Here is a 21,215-nt window from a genome sequence, read left to right as displayed (position 1 = left end):
ATATCTGTTAGAGGAAAGATTAGTATCCAGAATATCCAGGAGGTGATTACCAATCAACACATGTTCTCATACACAAAGAGATATCATCCACTATAGGTTCCAAGATGACGACTAACACCCACATGTAGACTAAGGCATTTGAAAAGGATGGTCTATTGTTTACAATGAAGGAAGTCACATGCTATATCCATAAAAGTTGGATTTATATTCCACCCAATCAGGTTACTCTTGGAAAATTGACACAAACCTTTAATGCAAGCTTAAACACATAAAGGATAGCTCTAATAAGACCATTGTGTAGCAGAAGATCGCCTTTAATAAGACCTTTGTGCAGCAGAAGGTCGCCTCATATTGCTCTTATCCAGTAAGGTTCACTGAGAATAAACATTAATCACAAATCAAAGAGATTTAAAATTTCCCACTATAAACACCGAGAAACCTAAGCCAACAAAATAAAGAAAAGAGCTATGCTTCGAACTACACCGGATAGAGAGAAAAATATCAATATTTTCAATACCATGACTAAAACTTCAATCACATAAAGGGTTACCCAACAAATAATGCACCAAAGAAACAAACATCTGGCTAAGTTTAGTCTCTTGAATAACCATAAAATCCACGAAATTTTTCGAGATAAACTCATTTCCTTCACCTTAATCTTTTTAATCCTACCCTTAAACCCATAAATGTTAAAAGAACCTATCAACAGTAAATAAGACGTCTAGTCATCCTAACAACCTTTTGCTAACAACCTTTGTTCTTTAAAACCTCTACCTTGTCAATCCTTTTGTCATCGCTCAATTTAAAAGTAAAACTTAATAGTCTATTTATATGTTAGAAATTGATTATAATTTAAATGGATCAAGGATGGAATCGTGAATGAATTACTTTCCTTATAGTGTTTCAAGCACTCTCGAATTATATGAGAGTAAATGTGCAGGAATATCCAAGATAATTCAACCTATTTCGAGATTGCATAAGACCGATGAAAACTTGAACGTAGCGGAAGAGGGTGTAATTTTTGTTATATATTTTTTGAATCCGGATTGATAAATTTATAGGCCAAATAGTGTTATGTCACAAGCTTGTGACCCTTGATGAAACACATCATTTCAACAATTATTTTTTATTAAGTATTGTGGTTTGTCGCCTACTGCAATACTTCTTATGTGTTGCGTATTTAAATTGCTTACTGCAATACTTCATGAAGCGTTGCCTATTTCCAAAATCAAAAAACAAACTGCCTACTGCAGCACTTCACAAGTGTTGCCTACTTTTGAACTCAAAAAATAAACTTCACTTGCATATTTTCTTATCATTTTGGAACACGCTCGTGGTCATTAATTATTGTTATTAATTACAATAATTTATCACTTGTTCTAATAATCACAAGACTAAATCTAGAAAGAAAAAAAATAATGTTAATAAAGTTGGTATCTTTTGATTTAAACTTAACCTTGGTAAAGATAACATAAAGTCTAATCAGAACTTTAGGTAGCAATGCTATAAACCTGTTATCCATTGTGATTAGACGACTGTTACCTAACACATAGTATTTAATGGTTCTTTTCCTACATCTCTTGCCTAGCACTATTTATGGTCATGTTTTTTTCCTGATTCATGAATTTTTCGTGAAAGAAACTCCAACTCTCAGTTTGAGATGACACCATCTTGAAATTCACACATGTGAAGTTCATATTGTATCTAATTTCTTGAGATACATATTATCAGCATTTAAATTCATTAAGAGTTTTAAAACTCAACCCTCAATATGCAATAGTCAACATTACCACATATTATTGCACAAACATCCAAATTAATGGCTTGTTTTTACCCATTGAATCTTAGGTTAAGTAACATTAGATTTGGTTTCTATCGTTGTTGGAACTTTTACTCAAGGAGTTTCAATCTCATATCTCTTGAGGTAGTCTTTACTAAATCTCTTGCCAGTGGTTTAGTAAATGGATCAACTACATTATATCTTGAACATACATATGTGAGTCAAATGATTCCATTCTTAATCAATTTTCTCATGAAGGAGTGTATAAGACCTATGTGCCTAGATTTTCAATTATACATTTTGATGTATGCTCTAACTAAAGTGGCTTGACTACTGCAATGTATCAACACTTTTGAAACATTGTCTTTAGCCAATGAAACTTCCAACATAAGGTATCTCAACCATTCAACTTCTTGACCAACTGAAGCAAGAGCAATGAACTCTGATTTCATGGTCGAAAGAGTAATACATGTTTGTTTCTCTTCCAAGAATTGCACCTTCATCTAGTGTAAATATCCATCCAGTTGTAGATTAATGATATCCGACGCTCGATATCCAACTCACGTCGGTATATCCTTCTAGTATGGTAGGAAACCTACCATAATGAAGGTCAAGACTTTTGGTTTTCAAAAGGTAACTGGGAATCCTAATGATGACCTTTTAATGTTCACTGTTTGAATCGTTAGTAAATTTATGCATCTTACTAACCAAAAATGCTATTTCACATATGGTGCATTACATTAGATACATTTGACAACCAATTGCACTTGCATATTCCGATTGAGCAACGGTTCTTCTATCATTCTTTGATGTTAAACACTAGGAACAAATTGAGTGTTTACTTTCTTAAAGCGTAGCTGTATGACTTATCCAATATTTTCTCAATATATAATGTGCTTGACTAAGTTCAAAAGCTCCACTAATTTTCTTTACTTTGATCCCCCAAGATAATGTCAACTAGTCCAAGATCTTTCATATTGAATGTGAAAGTTAGAAACCTCTTTGTTTCTAAAACTCCATTCATCTCGTTGTTAATGATCAATATGTCATCAACATAGAGACAAAGGAATATCACAATATTCTCACACAACTTTAGGTGCAAACACTTGTCACAGGAATTAGGAACATATCCATTTGAAATGAGTATGATTTTAAAATTGATTCATGATCATTGCAATAATTAACACACATTTTGACTTGTGAAAAGTTACCTTTTAACACTAGTATTCAAATACCACCTTATGGTAATCGATTACCACATTTTCCAAAACTCAATTTTTGTAACTTTTATACTTGGTATTCAAATACCACATCTTGATAGTTGAATACCTCATTGATTTATGCCCTTAAAATATATTTTAATGGCAAGGCTTCATGTATGATCGTGCATGATAACGCAATAAGGTTTTTAGATGAAGTGAGAGATGAAATCTTGAGCAATTTAAAGTAGTATAGTATAAATTGAAATGAGAACCTTAGTTATGTTCACTTGTCCCAAATCTTAATTTGAATTTATATGTCCAACCTTCTTGATTAACTTCTCCATTGATGTGCATGACACTTTTGATCCCTTTCTTCTTTGATAATTTTTTGTCTTCAACAAAACTGAACTATATATAAAATGTATTCTTCATAATCTCCCCAATTTGATGATGAAAAACTCTTTGAATTTGTATTTTTATAATGATTTAAAAGTTTCTCCCTAAGATGTGTGAGTCCCACTTAATTGGTCAATATTGCAATGATATAGCCAAACTTTTGATTCATTGTTTCGATGCTTATTTAAATCTATGCAAGGATTTGACAAGCTTACACACCTTTTGATTGTTACTAGGAAGCGCACAACCTTCTATTTCTCCATGTAAATATCCTCATCGAGATATCTGTTTATGAATTTAGTTTTGACATCCATTTTACGAACTATAAGGTCATGCAAATAAACTAATGCAAACAATACTTCTAATTGTCGTCGTCTTTGCTAGCGGTACTTATGAGTTAAAATAATCAACATATTCCTTTTGTCTAAAACCTTTAGATACTAATCTATCCTTGTAGGTCCATGTTCAGGTTGAAGAACCCTGTGTTGATTTCGTTCTAAAGGGTTTTGTAGGAGGCTCGTACGACTTATCGTTGTTGCCTCTATATCTGGACCATGTTGCCAAGCATGTATGGGACAAAGAGGTAAAATTCATTTGTATTTATTCTTGGAACAGTAACATAATATTCGATGTTTCTGAAGATGATTTATTTTTTTGCGATACTTTTTTTGCGATATTGCGATAAACAACCACCAAATTCATCAACAAAAAAAGGAACTATTATGCCACTCTAAGAGGTGGAAAAGCACTCTAAGGAATTCGAAAATGTCCCTTAAGATCCGAAAGTGTATTTCTAGACCCCCATTTTTACATCAAAACATGTCTTAAGTGAGTCTCACCCTATTTTTTTTTTCCAAAATTTAATTCAGATATGTGTTTTCAGATTCACCATATTATACCCCATACATTCCTAACTAATACACTTTCATTTTATTAAAAAATATAGTTCATGAATATACTTCTTAATTAATCCGAAAGAATGTATTCCACCAGAGCTTAGATTTCCATCGTTCCATGTAAAACTAGAAATTTATCCCGTTAACGTCCTAAAGAATTTTCATCTTATAAGTGGTCCCATTTTGAGCTCTAACAGCTTGGTAGCCAATGGGATATATCTTTTCCCAACAACCAGCCAGTGTAAAAATGGAGTCGGTCAGCAAAGGAAAACAAACCAATACAATGTGGTATGAAGAAACTATTGCACAAATTCCTCTATGTTCAAGCATGCATACCACTTCTTTATATATTTTTCTACAAATACATCACACAAGATTTACTGTATTTATTTATATACAAATACATCACACAAGATTTAATGTTTCATTCCTATTGTTTTTCGTATGAGAAACTCAGTATCTAGTTAGAAATCACATACAACCACAACTAAGTTGAATTAATCTTGGTGGACTCATTTAAGGAAGAAAAAGATCTCCTGATGCATATCCCTTCACTCAAATCCAACATTTTGTTTAAGAAACAATTCTTCTCACTACTAGGAGAATGAAGATGAAGGATTGGTGAATACGGACTTATATTTCCGGATTATTTTGGAAGTATATTTGCAAACTCATTTTTTTTATAAAATAAGGGTATGATTTGTTAATATATGAATTTGGTGTATTTGGAGTGCACTCGAATATGCATTTTTTAATTTTAGAAGTAGTTTTAGTTTTTTACTGAGGAAAAACAATTCTAAAAAGAAAAGGAATTTTCCTTTCAAACTGAACCTAAGTGCTTATAGCTTATAGTCTCTAAAAGATGAAAAAGAGTTTTGTCATTTCATTCAAATGCTTTGAGATTTAGTTTGAGATTGCCACTACTATATATACTCATAAATTTATGTAACCACTCCATTGTCCTTGAATTTAGTCGAATATATACTTTCATTTAATGAAATAATGATATTCAATTACATGTAATGTTTTAATATTATTTTATTTTAAAATAAATTAAAATTTTAAATTTATCTATCATATAAGAAAAAAACATGTTCTAGAAAAAATCTAAATAACATTTCTTCTATTTCCACGCATCTTCTTTTTATGGACAAATTATGTCTACTGTAACTATTTGTCAACGAATTACACTTTCTAAGTTTCAAAGTAATCAAATCTCTCCGTTTACTCTACTAAATTCCATTAGTTTTTATTATAAGAAATTTATTAGGTTAGCTGTTGTATTAAATTCCTCTTTAACAATACAATTTTCAATTTTTTGTATTTTTCGATAAAACAATATTGTATTACTCTGCCTTCCTATTGCATGTTTCCTCCTATCCTCTTCCATACGCAAACACGTCATATCTCTCCTCTCACATATCTCTTTCATTTTCCAGATCTTTTTTATGTCAACCTTCTCTCTTCTTCTTCCATAAGGACATCATCAGTTAGGCTTTCAAACCCCAATTCTCATCTTCTTCATCCGACTTTTTCTCAACATGGCAAGACCCTTTGAGATGATCAAGCACATTAATGACCATAAAGAACTTTGGAAAATTATTGTCAAACTTCACCACAAATGGAAGGTTACTTCTAATACAAAGGAGAATTTTGAACTTATTGTTATAGAAAAATATGTGAGTTTTTGTTGTCCCTGTTACTTTAGTTTTACCTTTCGATGTTTGTTTCGTTTTGATAGTTGTTTTTCTTTCCTTTTACCTATTTATGTTTCATTTGAGGCGCTAGAGGTACACGACTCTCCGAAGGAACCTAAGGCATCAGTGTCACCCCCAACACCCGATGGACCTCATGCTGATGAGTTAGTGCCACCTCAGACAAATGATAAAATGCCACCTTAGGCTAATGAGGTTGTTGAGCTAGGGTCATCTAAGACTGTTGAGGCTGATGAGCCAATTCCACCTCAGGAATTTAGAGGAGACCCTGTAGAATTTTCATTGTTGCCTCTTTATCCAAACCATATTGCCAGACATATCTGGGACGGAGAGGTAAAATTAATTGGATTCATTCTTTTTAAATTATGTTTATTATTATATTATAAGTTTCTGACATAAATTTATTTTTCTGTATGACTGTGATCCCCTGAAAATCATTAATCATGTGCGGAAGATTATTGTCTTTCCTTAGCCTACTAATGAGTGGTTTCATGCTGCTTTGTCCCTATCTGGGATGAAGTACTTATGCAAGACCGGTTATGTTACGGTCAACCACGAAATGTTTAATACACTCGTGGAGAAATGGCACACTGAGACATCATCATTTCATCTACCACTTTGTGAGATTTCTATCACACTCGACAATGTGTTATGTTTGCTGAATTTTCTGATTAGGGAAAAATTTCTAGATCATGGGAGGATTAGTAAAGATGAGTCACTTCAGTTGGTGGTAGGCTATTTGGGAGTTGACTTATAGGTTGTCATGAGGAGATGGAAAAGATCAAAGGGGCGCATGCTAGATTTGAATTTCTGGAAAAGGTATATATAGGTGAGCTCCTTAGAGCGGAGCAGGCTAGAGGTGATGACGAGCAGGTGGGGCTACATATAGCGTATGCTATGTGAGCCTACCTGATATATTTGGTTGGCACTACCATTTTTATGTAAAAGAGTGCCACGTATATTGATGTCATCTACCTATGATACTTTGAGGACTTCGAGCAGATCCATGAGTATAACTAGGGGTCACTTGTTTGGTCTATTTGTACTCTAAATTATCAGAGGGTTGTAGGTGAAAGACAAAATAGGTGACAAGCAACATCACACTATTGATGGTAATATTTATTGGTATTTTGGTCTTTGTGTGTCATTTTTGATTTATTTTGGCAACGCCCTTATTGATGATTTGTATGTTCCAACACTTTTCAGACTTAGATCTTCCCGCATTTCTCGTGCATCTCTGGTTGGTCGTGTGTACCAACTTATACTTACGATATTCCGTGTGCTTCTGCATTTGCCTCGTTCAGAGGGAACCATATGACATAATCTTTTAGAGTGTATCTTGACCGTTTGGATGTTGAGGATATGCACTTTAACAGATATGTCCATCATCGTGAGACGCGTCCGTTTGAGGACATGGTGTTCTATTCAGGATGATTGGCTTGCGATTCACGTCTCACATTTTCTGATCTTCCTGAGCGCGTCATGTGGTAGTTCAGATACACTTAGAATATTCTCAAACACCCTGTTATCTCTATTCCTCCTACTATGATACGTAAAAAGATATCGATATATTTGATGATTATGTTAATCATATGGTACCGGGGAGGTACAAAGTACCATCGCTAACTAAAGTTATGTCAACGGGTGCATCAGGTGATTCTTCAAGATGTCACATCAGTATAGGGTACAGACTTCCCTATGAAATCCACTAAGGCCAGCTCATTAAGAGATACTAGACGAGGAGCAGATACAGTTAGATCATTCTTATGATATTTTGCCTAGATGTCATTGTATAGTGGAGATTGCGCAGACAGACATTGACAGAAGTATATTTCCAGATGGGTCTGAGGTGAGGCAGGTCTATATGCCATTAAGATAGAGACACAAAAGGCACTGGAAGGACAGGAGTCTAAGGAGCCCGAAGTCCAACATACGAAATAGTTGATAGTATTTATACTTTTGATTTATTATTTTTGACTTATTTCGACTATATTGTGTATTTCGATTCATTATATATCGACTAGTGACTTACTTTGATCATTTGAATTTATATATTTCAATTTTTTGCATATCGATTATATGGTTTAATGCTCATCACATATCAAGATCCTTAACATTTATAAATCGTCATTTTTTATTTGAATAATCATAAAATTAACTTAACTTGCACTGCTCTGATAGATTGCAGAGATACATCTCCATAAATCATAAACAGAGATGCATTTTCAAAATAACAAACGTGTAAAATACATCATTAGAGAGGAAAGTATGACATGTATATTAAAATATTACGGTATTGCATCTCCGATCAGTTAACGTTTAAGACAAGATACGTACAAAGATGAATCTCCATAATTCGATAGGCATTTTAGATGTTCTATATGGTATTTCTCCATCCCATAGGATAAGATAAGAAATTCCTCAACCAAACTATAAAGTTACATGGTCATACCCCAAGTTTGACTTTACATTTCCGCATATTGTCATAACGACAAAAATAACTGTCAAAATTTAATCCAAAATAACAAAGAAAAAATCTCATAATACAACTTGAAAATTCGATATATTTTTTTATTTTTTTATTTTTTTTAAAAATTATTAGTTCATTTTAATAGACAAAACAAAACAAAATTAACACCTGAATTTTCGGAAAAAACCATTACATGGTAATTTATTAAAAAAATCAATAATGTATTTTAAAAAATCCGATAAACTCAGATTTTTTTAAAAATCGGATAAAACTCATCTTTCTAAAAAACCTAATAAAAACTCATACTTGTGTTTGAAAAATTCAATAAAAACTAATAAAATTTTGAAAAATTCAATAATGTATTCAAAAAATCTGATAGTTTGTATCTTATAAAAATTTATACATCCCCAAAAAAAATTGATAAACTCATAAAGTTCTTCAAAAAATTTACAAATTTTGAAAAACCTAATTTTCAAAAACATAAAAAATCACAAAGAATATTAAAATAAAAACATAGATGATGTAGAGATGTCAAACAAAACTTAGAGATAAGAAACCTCGTTAAAGGCATAAACATTAATGTATTTTGCTCCTCTGTTTGACCGTAGCAAAACTAATTTCTGTTGGAACACACTTGACACCAATGTTTATCGAATTATAGTCTATTTGTCACTTTTTAATTTTGAATCACCAAACTCATTATGGAATTTTGTAAATAGAGTAAAACAATTGAATTAGCATATCATCCAACTTTTTACCTTCCTCCTGAGATTTAAATGTTTAATCAACAAATTATATGATCACTCACAGGTCAGAATTGACGTTAATTTTAACGCCTTTTGTTGCTACTTGCTTAAACAATATGGGTAGCATATACCATGAGAAGTCGTAATTTGCAAGGTCCTCGGCCAGAGCTTAATGACATAGGTTCAAATCTCCCCAATGGAATGCTTGCAAACGAGGATTGAAATAGGTGTGAGGTGATTAACATGTAATAACCATACATGTATACACCCAGATAATGTCATATGCAAGTATTTTGGTCCAATACTATTGAGTCAAACCAGTAGAGGACAGGCTTAGTTTGCTGTAGATATATAATGAAGTGGCATTTAAAACTGATGATATTACTAGCTACTAATATCATGAATATAGTAATCTCCGTACAACAAATTGATAGAACAAGCATCGTTTGAAAGTTTTAAGATGGTGTCCAATCATCCCTCTTGCTGGTCAAGAACCAAGCAATTAAATGATAAGCACAACAAATAATAAAGGAGAAAAAATAATATCAAGTCCACCAAGGTGAAAAAATATAAACTCAATCCAAACAAAAATGATATAGCACTTCCAATTCGCCATTGACCTCAACAATCACCACCACCAACATTGCAAAAAATGGAGGCACACACCAAGATATTGATTGAACTAAATCCTTAGCTAGTAATATTACTATGGAACTGCCAATATCCCAGCAAACCAGATTTATTTAATAAGCTTGATGTAGCAAAGGTCGGTGGTTTGGCCTATATCTATCTCTATATCTCACTAACTGCTTCAGTCAGAAATACCTGCCTTTGCCTTTAGATGTTTCTTGAAATCCATAATGTCACCCTCCCATCTGGTCACTTTTTGATCAGCACACACCCATATCTCTTTCGCCACCTGATTTATGAGCCTAAAATCGTGGCTAACAAGAACCAAGCCACCATCCCACTCATTCAAAGCCTCAGCAAGAGAGTCAATTGTCTCAATATCCAAATGATTAGTTGGCTCATCCAAGAGTAATAACTGAGGCTGCCTCCAAGCTAACCACGCAAATATTACTCTACTCTTCTGCCCATCAGACAAGTGATTCATAGGCATCACCTGGGCTTTACCTGTCAGTCCAAACCTCCCAATAGCTGCCCTCATCTTCTCTTCCTCGTTTCCAGGGTATTCTCTCATCATAAACTGAAGGGCAGGCATGTCCAAGTCTAACTTTTCAGCCAAGTGCTGATGATACTGAGCAATTCGAAGATGATTATGACGCTTGACCATGCCATCACTAGGAAACAAATCACCTGTCATCAGCTTCAGTAGTGTACTCTTCCCTGCACCATTTGGTCCAACAAGAGCAACCCTGGAGTCTAAGTCAACCCCAAAGTCAATGTTTTTGTAGATGAGATTATCTTCAGTGTATCCAAAACTAACTTCAGAAAACTGGAGAACGGGAGGGGGAAGTTTTCCCACATCAGTAAAGCGAAATACTAATACTTGGTCTCTAACTACCTTCTCAGTAAGTCCACCTCGTTCCATCTTTGCCAGTGTTTTTTCCTTACTCTGAGCCTGACGAGCTAATTTAGCTGAACCATGACCAAACCGAGCAATATATTCCTTCATGTTGGCAATTTGCTCCTGTTCCCACTTGTACTGCTTCATCTGGTTCTCTTCCAAATCACCTCGTGTCTGAACATATTGATCATAATTACCAGTGTACATCTTCAGTTTCTTACTTTGCATGTGGATAATATTTGTGCAGACACCATTAAGGAAATCCTGGGAATGTGATATCACAACCAAAATACGTTCAAACTTCTTCAAACTTTCCTCCAGCCACACACAAGCTTCCAAATCTGCAAACAGACAAAAAGTTGTAACTTTAAGATAGTAAGAAATTTGGAAGTGGGACAAGAAACAAGCCCAAACCGCCAGGGCAATATTGCATCATAGTGCGGGAAGAAACATAACCCACATAAGTCATTCATCATGAATAAAACAGACAAGAGGAAGATAAAGAAATTACTTAAAACAATATAACAAGACATAATAAAGCATCAATATAATGATTATATGCAATTGACCGAGTCATGCATTCACAATAACATTAAACATGTTGATATAAAGCATTCACTATACTATCCAAAATAAAAGTAGCAGCAACATCTGTTGTTCTACTACTTAATGGTCAAAAAGGATTTAGAGCCCATTTATTACTACTCAAAACAGCTTCTAGTTTGAAGCAATTTATTTTCCAGAATTGCATTTCTTTGAAATGTGTAACAATCGATAAAAATTTCTAAATCTATTTTTGTTTAACAACAAGGTGATTTTCTTCACACAAAAAGCTACAAAAAATAAACTTAGTAATGAACATTTAACTAAAAGCACAAACAGATTGTTTAATTAAACATCAAGTGATCCAACACAGACAGCAACCAAATCAAATATATGTTTATAAAAATGACAAGTTGATAAATTTATGCAGAGAGGTTATTTCCAGGGAAGAAATGTTACCAAGATGATTAGTAGGTTCATCGAGTAGAAGAACAGTAGGGTTCATAAACAAAGCTCGTGCTAATGCAATTCTCATTCTCCAGCCCCCAGAAAAATCCCGAGTCTTCTTTGCTTGCATCTGCTTGTCAAAACCAAGACCATGCAAGATTTCAGCAGCACGCTTTTCTGCAGTAGCTGCATCTAGGGCATCCAGTCGCTCATAAACACGTTCAAGGGCTTCACCGCCACCGTCATCCTGGAACCAAATTAACTTAAAAGTTCAGCAAACCACAAAAAATTATAAATAATGGATGTTTTAATACTTAAATAAACAAACCTGAGCTGCCAGAGTTTCAGCCTCTCTTTCCAATTTCAACCTTTCTTCATCACAGGCTATGACCGCCTCCAAAGCAGACATGTCAGAGGCTTCAATTTCCCTGCTAAGATGATGAATATCCATGTGCTCAGGAATTGGAAGTTCCCGGCAACCGATTGCAGTAAGAAGAGTAGACTTTCCACATCCATTTAATCCAAGCAAACCATAACGTCTGAAACAAATTCAAAACAACCACAACAATCAGATAAATTTACAGGTATAACTAACAAAAACAAATTTGGCTCTATTAGGTAGAGACAACAAACCTTCCATAATTCAGCTCCAACTCAGAATCAACTATGAGATCATGCCCATGGAAAGTAACAGACAGGGACTCTATCTGCAATAACACAGCCAAACACATCAATATAAAACCATTTTCAACATTAACATTTAGTTGCAATTAATATACTATATACACCACTTTACAGCACATACGCCTACCTCCAAAAAAAATGGATTAGAAGAGTAATAGTTACACTCTCAAAGGAGAGCCAAGTTATGAACCCCAGCAACATGGTAGAATCCCCATGCTACAAATACCCAGCAGCTCAGCTAGGCAATCAAATACATGCACCCAAACTAGCAACAATAAGCTACAAGTAAGACTCATTAAACCAGCAACAATAAGCCAGAATTAAGACCTACTAAACCAGGAATGGCCACAAATTGCAAAAAAAAACTAATTTTCCACACTGAAGCACTTCCTTCCTAAATGAGGGATAATCTATTGATTAAATCTTACACACCCTACCCAATTGTTTACCAGAGAGATGTATTGAACTAATTTACTATATCTTTTGATAATATAGTTTGTAAATGATATTCTAGTGTATATCTTCATTCTAAGTGGATGCTACAGATCCATTGAATTAGCCATGGATCAAAAGGAGGAAGATCTATAAAGGCATAGAGCATATTGACACCGATGAAGGTTCATAATTAACAAAAGAGACTATTATTCATGGAAATTTATAACTAACTCTAACTAAATTGTAATTAACACACCTAATTCAAAATCTATATTAACTACAGAAATCGATGATTATAAATAAAGGATTATGTAGTTACTGTTACTAACCCGAATATCTCTGGAAAGCGGATGAGAGCAGAGAACGCCAGTACACGTCCGATCCGATATCCGAATATCGGCAATTTTGTCAGCAACCTTATCAGCGGCCTTAGACGAAGCAGCGGCGACTGCGGCCTTACCACCACGCTTAGCTGCGGCGGCGGCTTTCTTCTGTGCAGCTTTCTTCTTGCTAGCGTCAGAAACCATCTTCGATTTTCAAACACAAACCCTAAAGAGCGAAGAGAGGAGTGAAGAAACTAGATCTGGCCAACGCGGGTTCCGATGAAGAAAAACTGAACCCGGACGAGGCTTAGATTTAATTAGGGTTAGTGGTTTGAGTTTGAAAGAGGAAGATGCAGAGTGAGTGGTTGTTTGGTGGGGAATATATAAAGAGAGAGAAAGTGAAGGCGTGTTTGTGGTTTGGCAATTTGTTGGGCTTATAGCTTGCGTATTGGATTGGGATTTGTAGGTTGAAAAGTCAACAATTGTGTGAGGGCGGTGCAATTGGGAAGTTTTTTGTTATGGGCTTTTATTCATTTGGAATTGGGTTTTGTTAATGCACCTCCTTTTAGACATTTTATCTTCCTACCTCCCGCTTGAATTGGCACCCCACAACCCCTATGTAATTACCATTTTAATATTGTGAAATTTTAAAAGATGTTCCACAAAAATAGTGTGATTTTGAATTTTTCAAAAACTAATTTTTGAAGACTATTTTAAAAAGACTATCAAACATTTACGGTTTATGATCAATATGTATATGTTTTTACCGCATTTTTATAAAAAATCAGACTTTCCATACATTTTTACCGCAATTTTGGAAATATCCAGAAAAAAACACACATAATTGTTTTTGAATTTTTAAAAAAATCAAATAAAAATGCATACATGTTTTCGGATTTTTTGAAAAATTCGATAAATACATTTTTATCGAATTTTTCAAAAAATCTTTAAAAATGTTAAGTATCGCTACCGCATTTTTGAAAAATCCGAAAAATATCCATAATTGTATTGGATATTTAAAAAAATATGGTAGGTTAAATAATTTTGTTTTATTTTTGTAGTGAAGACCAGACGATTGTTGGTCGACAGCATGGTAGAGTCGCTGCTGCGGGGGCTCGAGAGATGTGAGGTGTGTAACACCCCGATTTAATTAGTTTTTTTATTATTTATTTAATTTAATTGATTTAATTGTTTAAGTAATTCTTTTATGTGATTTATGACGTGGTTGGCCGCTGTTGACGTATGTCGTAGTTTGTGCTTAATTAATTAGTTTTTGTGAGATTTGATTAATTAATTAATATAAAGCTGATAGACCGTGTAGAGTTGGGCAGATTTTGTGAATTAATAGGAATGAGTGGTGAGGGGAGAGAAGTTGAGCTTTACTTGGGAAAAAATTGAATTATGAGAAGTTAATTAGCATATTATATATTCAAAAAAAAAATAGAGAAAACAAAGGTTATTGTGATTTTTGTCGGTATGTGAAAAAGAAGATAATAGAGAGGAAAAGGAGATCTAAGGCCTTTTGGAGAGAAAACCATATAATATTGCTTTTGTTGGAATTATATGGTAAGGGGAAGATTATTCATCTAAGGGTGACTTAATCATGAAAGGGTATAGAGGTTTGTCTTAACCTCAAATAGGATTTTCTTCCTTTTTATTTTGATTGATTGTTTGATGAATTTCATGAATGTGATGTTGTATTATGCAATGAATTGATTAAAATTTGTTCTCTATGAATGTGGTGATTATTGATTGTGTTAAATTATTCATAAGCATGGTGTTTGATTTGAAATTCAGGGTTTTATAACATGAACGTAATTCTGAATTTTTGTGATTAATTAATGGAATACATGATTAGTTTGTGTATTGTTATGTGTTTAATGGTATGTAATTGATATATGTTGTTGGGTTCATGTTATGAAATGCTTGGTTCTTGGGTGTAATAGATTGGCCCACTTACTGTCTTCGCCATAACTTGAGTTTTGTGACTTGAATTAAGGCGTGGTTTGAAACATTGAAAAACTAAGGCACATAGCTACATTATGGTAGTGCTTTGTGAGATGAATTGTCATGTTTGAATGATGTGTAGATGTATGTTAAATGTGTAAATGTATGAATAATTGTGTGAATTATTGTACATGTTTAATGATGAATCAATGTTAAGATGATTTAACATGATTAGTTGTTGTGTATGGATGTGTACATGCTTATATGAAGAATCAAATGTTGAGTCGGTATCGCATGCATATAGAGTGGAGTTATGAGTCCAGTTTAGAGTGGGGGTCGTGACGAGCATGAGTTGCGTCGAAGTTGCATTGCATTACATGACGATGAAATATTTGTGTAATAATGAGTAATCTTATATGATTTGTGCGAGTTTGACCATGATATGGGTGAGATATGAATACATGATATTGGGGTGCATGTTTGATATGTGTATGACTTTGTAGTGTATGAATTTATCCTGATTGTTTTGTGAATTGTTTATTATTTGAGTGTATTATCACCCTTTTTTGTGTTATTGCATATGTGCTCCTCTGGAGTACAGATAATCAAGTACCTGAGTAGGAGCTTGAGTTTGAGGATGGTGTTGTGCCTCTTTAGTTGATTATCGATCGAGTCTTATAGCTAGGGTCGCTCTGATATCTAACACGAGGGAAACAAGTTGTTATGTTATTTATTTTATGTTGCATAACTTTCTATTGATTTTTTTTATGATGAACCACTTTTCAAACTAATAAAGTTGTTAAGGATTTTAATGTCAAATATTTTATAATTTTCGCTCCTTATCAAATGTTTTAATTTCAACTTATGTGGTTCACTATGAGCTTGATTGTTATTGAGTAGCATTCTACTTGGAGAATTTTTGTGTTGTACATGTTTTACTTAATTATTTATCGAGTCAGGAAGTAGGTTGTTAAAAGGTAGTGTAAAGGACTCGCATCTCCGGGCGGGAGAGTATCCCCGAGTGATTCTCACAAGAGGCGATTGATTGATTAGTTTCAATTTTATGCACCCCGCACAACCTGGTGTGAGGGTCTAGATATACTTTTGGATGGATGAAAGATGGTGAGAATGATCTAGTTGATTTTCAGGCAGCGATTCAAGATGACGTGCAGATGATGGCAGAGACAGAGGCACCTCATCCTTCAAAGACGGTGGAGGTTCCCCATCCTTCAGATGCGACAAATGTGCCAGATGTAACGCTTGAGGCCAAAGAGGATAGACAATGGTTACATATAACACCCGAGGATGAAGGAGTGATTGTCGGTGCACGAGACATGATAATGAGACACTCCTAGCAGCTTTTAGGGAAAAACTAAATTCATATCAAAATGAGAGGGATCCCGAGGTTGTGCAGGTATGAGATTGTATGGTTGAAGGAAGGCTTATAAAGATTAGTTGGTATTACATATACCAACAAGATGCATCTTCTTTTTGGTAGCTTGACAAATAAGAACTCCACGGTTAAATGTGCTTGACTTGGAGTAATATTTGGATGGGTGACCTTCTAGAAAGTTTCTTGAAAATCGTGTAAGTGAGGACAAAGCATGATGAAAAGACTCGTGTTGGTTTGTGAGGTCAGTTGGTAATCCTGAAAGCGATCTAGAGCGTTACACCCCAGCTTTATGAGGTAGAGTTTGCGACTATTATAGAAGTTACTATAGAGACGACTATTGAGGCACCTGCTTTGCATACGCCTACTAAGGTGCCTGCTACGGATGATATGGAGGTTACTCCTCCTGTTGACACAGAAGACACTGCTCCGACTTCGACAAAGTCATCTATACACACGGAGTGAGGGTTTCCTAGTGGGCCTAATGACTGTTATATGCTCACTAGATATACGGATCATGTGGCATTCAGATTATGGAGGGCAGAGGCATGTATATGATATGTCGATGATATGACTTTATTTATTATTGATACTTTGAAATTACCTGATGCTTTTTACTTTGTTTGTTACACGACTGTATTCCGGTGAAGATGCCTACCCATAGATTGAAGTTGAAGAATTTATTTGATATGGTGATGTAACAGGAGGTGAAGGCGATTGTTGAGGATTGTCATCTCCCTCCACTGGTGGATTATTCGTTGATCATGCTCGACAATTAGTTATTGCTAGCCTTTGTTGAATGATGACACAATGAGACATTTTGCTTCCATCTTCCATTTTGTGAGATGACGATTACATTAGACGATGTCTCCTATTTACTCCATATTCTGTTGGTGTAGCGGGAAATTCATGATCATCAAGCTATTGACAAGCTAGAGATCAATTAACAAAAGTCGCCACCGCGCTTTTATTGTTTCCAAGGGAAAAGGGAAAAAGTACGAACAAAACCCAAATAGTAAGAAGTTTTCAAATAAAAATTAATAAAAGTCAGAGATCACATGTAAGGGGGTTGGTTACACAGAGGGAATGTGTTAGCACTCAAAGTATCCTAAGTACTCCTAGGGAGCCCTTTTTGTGTGCATATGTATTTTGTACAAAGTGATGTTTACAAACAAATAGAATGAGGGGATGAGAAAAGAATTCATTGATTATATTTTTGTGTTTGACAAGACCTTCAGTCTTGTGCCTACATACCAACATAAAAATGAGGGATCAAAACCTCGTAGTTCGTGGTATAAATTTCAAAATAATTGCATTGATTTTAACAAAATTTAAGTTTGAAAGGCACAAGGCCTGAGATGAGTTGAATGGGTTAGTTTTTTTTTGGCTTTTTGAAAGTTTAAGTCAAGTATTTTTAAGTTCATTTACAAGTTTGATTTAAGAAAATAAGTTTGAAAAGGCAATGTCATAAGGCCAAAGTTTCTACCTTTTTTTGCAAAAGTGGTCAAAGTTTAGAACAAAAGTAGTTCACACAAAGAAGATTTTGAAAATGGAGGGAGAGATTTTGAAATTAAAGAAATGGGGAGAAGATGAAGAGACTATCCTATGCACAAAAATTAAAAGTTTAAAGTTGAAAAGATCTGACCAAATGGGTAGCAATCCAATAGACAAGTATGTCAATAGAAACCCGGAATTCCCTTGGACTTTTAGAATTAAGCAACACACAAATGCACAATTATATTATCTTGAAGAGCAAGGCATCAAATAAAGATGGCCTCATCCAAGCTTATCCACTTCATGATCTTCTTCAAAATAGTCCATGCAACAGATGAATTCCACAAGTCACAGGTTCAAAATAACAGTTTCACAATGGTCATGTTGCAGATGAGTCTTAGAGAGATCTTCAAAGAGGTATCAGATGAAACTCAAATTGCAAGTGTAACACCCTTCTAAAATACCCCAATAATTAATTAAAACAACAAAATATGAATCAGAGTAGATATGCAATTTCAGGGTGTCACACTTGACACTTCACACCATTCACCAAAATAACTTGTCATGCTCATTTATTAATCAAAATAAAACATTGCACAATTCGCAGCGGATAGAAATCTAACAACATGCAAACCATGTAACATGTTTCATGTAAAATTGTTCAACAACCAAAAATGAAAACAAAGTAAAACATCCCGTCCCGATGTTACATATACCAGAGCATGACCCACTAAGGAACTACACTAGACTCCAAGCACTAGCTTCTACTCAATCACTGCTCGTTACCTGAAACATAGTTGTAAGGGTGAGTTCCTCAATCGATATAATAAGCATTATAAAATATCATGTAATGCTAAGTAAATTAACACATTCATCACCCTAATCATATCACACATTCAGCAACGGCAACATCAACTCATAATCATACTCAACACAAACACAAAACACACGTATAATATTGGAATACATCCATTCATATTATACGCCATACATACATTATGAAATGAGACTCCATGCATGCAGTACCGACTATTCGTGAACACATAGTTCAACCTCACCGATCAAACCCAGATACGGCTACCAAGCTCACTAGTCCCACTCATTTGAGACCTAGTGACTCCCTCACTAATTCCTCACCATGGGAATTAGCTACCACCATAAAGGCTATGCTATGCACGCTAAATCACCTAGCATGCAAACATCAACAACAATCCACAATGGACATATGCTCACACTCTAAGCCATAAACAATCCATCCACAATTGCATACATAATAGATATATTCACAGCATTATGCATACCATCATACATCATCAGCATATTTATCACAGACTCATATCATGTCATGCCAAATAATAAATCACAGTATTAGCACACTCTACTAATATCTATACTGCTCAAAACAACGGGAAATGATCCCTACTATATCATACATAAGCTAAATTACATCACTCAGCTGAAACGACCAAAATTGCACAACAACAGCTCAGAAAAATCAAACTTCTGCCCATACACGTATGCCTCATGCCCATACGCGTATGGCACATTTCCTAGCCAAGCCCATACAATATGTACACATAATTCCATTCCCAAACGTACACAATATTTAAATATCAAATTTTCACTTTTCAAACAGTGTTAACCGGTTAACGCCCTGGGTTAACCTGTTAACGCAAGACAGAAATTAATTTTTTTTTATCATAACAGTGTTAACCGGTTAACGCCCTGGGTTAACCGGTTAACGCAAGACAGAAATTTGTTCTAACAGTATTTCAACAGTGTTAACCGGTTAACGCCCTGGGTTAACCGGTTAACGCAAGACAGAAAGTTGTTCCTGCGCTAACAACGAACAGAATGCAGAATTACCCGCATTTTTCGCCGTTGGAGGACTTCCGGACCTCCGATTTCGATTCCGTAAAAAGCTACACGTCCAGAAAATTACGACTCATCCAAATATAGATTCATTCACAGTTTTAACGTGATTTATTCATCACAATTCAAGGGTATTTATCAAAACCTAATAATTCCAATTCAAGCCAATTAAGGATTTCAACCTAAAACATGTTCCTACCCATTGACCCAATCATATTAACCCATAATAATAAGGATTTCCCCCCCTTACCTGAGTTAATCCGGCAAATCCTTTAACTTCAAGTTTTTCCCTTCTTCAACCCTTTTTCTCTTGCTCTTCCTTTTTGCCCTTTTTCCACTTTTTTAGTCGCTTCTCTGTTTTCACGTGTAAAAACCTTTTTACTAAATGGGACTCTTTACTGATTCCCAAAAATCGTTCCAATTCCAACTTTATTATTCCAATAATAATAATCCAATAATATTCCAATTATTTAATTAAATTAATAAATATACTAATAATAATATATATGAATGATTTATCTTTTATTTTGAAAAATAATACCCTCTCATTCATATTATCATCATAATATACTATTAAACTTAAATTAAATAATTATCATATTTTATCGGGGTGTTACAGCAAGCACTTGGTTCTTCACAAATTGGCATTGGCCAAGTCATTTAGCTTAGGAAGGTTGCCTAGATTCTAAGTCCATGTGCTCAAGATCAAACCAACAGTCCACTCAATAGTTTTTTAGGGTTCTTGTTTTTATTATGTAAATCAAATGGTCAAAGACCAAACAAAAAAACAAAAAAAAACACAAACAAAATATATCACACAATATGGTCCAAATGGACAAAGTGAAAATTACATTAACATAAATAATTAGAATGATATGTATAATGACAAATGAAATAAAGTGCTAAGAGTAAATTGCATTAAAGTAAAAGTTTGGAATTAAAAGTTAATGGTTAGTAAGTTAGAAGTTAGTTTTATTTTGCTTTTGATTTCAAGACACTCTTTGGAGAATACTCAACCCACTTGCCACAAGCATGGATCCTTGAACCAAAACATCTTCCAAAGGAAGGATAGAAGGCCAAGTTTCCACACAATACCATGGAAGATGGGAGACTTACAATCTCACTAACTAGAATGCTTATGCCTTTTATGTCACAAATTTAGTGATATGTTAAGCAATCGTAATTGGACTTATATAAAAGTCACAACTATTTGAGGTCGGACAATAAACTTTTGGTGTTAATGCATGTTGGAGACATAGTATTAAGAACTATGCTCATTAAACATACCACACACAAAAATATGCAAAAGGTGTGGCCTAATCTCATCCATACTCATGTTAATCTTTC

At 34.4% G+C, this 21,215-nt stretch overlaps 1 protein-coding gene across 1 annotated transcript; it reads right to left on the bottom strand.

Annotated features, from left to right (window-relative positions):
* Positions 1-9,560: 9,560 nt before the first annotated feature.
* Positions 9,561-13,566, bottom strand: LOC127107534 (ABC transporter F family member 1). The gene is made up of 5 exons (XM_051044813.1): positions 13,172-13,566; positions 12,357-12,430; positions 12,052-12,262; positions 11,736-11,970; positions 9,561-11,074 (listed from the first exon to the last, which is right to left on the bottom strand). Exons 1-5 carry the CDS (start codon positions 13,367-13,369, stop codon positions 10,017-10,019), a joined length of 1,776 nt encoding a protein of 591 aa, XP_050900770.1. The 5' UTR covers positions 13,370-13,566; the 3' UTR covers positions 9,561-10,016.
* Between the last annotated feature and the right edge of the window lie 7,649 nt (positions 13,567-21,215).

This window comes from Lathyrus oleraceus, chromosome 7, assembly GCF_024323335.1.
Source record: "Lathyrus oleraceus cultivar Zhongwan6 chromosome 7, CAAS_Psat_ZW6_1.0, whole genome shotgun sequence".
NCBI lineage: Eukaryota > Viridiplantae > Streptophyta > Magnoliopsida > Fabales > Fabaceae > Lathyrus > Lathyrus oleraceus.
This window is presented reverse-complemented; position numbering and strand designations above follow the sequence as displayed.

What these genes read in the sequence shown, in the direction of transcription:
- LOC127107534 (XM_051044813.1), bottom strand. Translation starts at nt 13,369, where the DNA reads ATGGTTTCTGACGCTAGCAAGAAGAAAGCTGCACAGAAGAAAGCCGCC. An exon ending in CGCTTTCCAGAGATATTCGG is followed by an intron (nt 12,431 to 13,171) that starts GTTAGTAACAGT and finishes GTGTTATTGCAG; the next exon opens with ATAGAGTCCCTGTCTGTTAC. An exon ending in TTGGAGCTGAATTATGGAAG is followed by an intron (nt 12,263 to 12,356) that starts GTTTGTTGTCTC and finishes AATTTGTTTCAG; the next exon opens with ACGTTATGGTTTGCTTGGAT.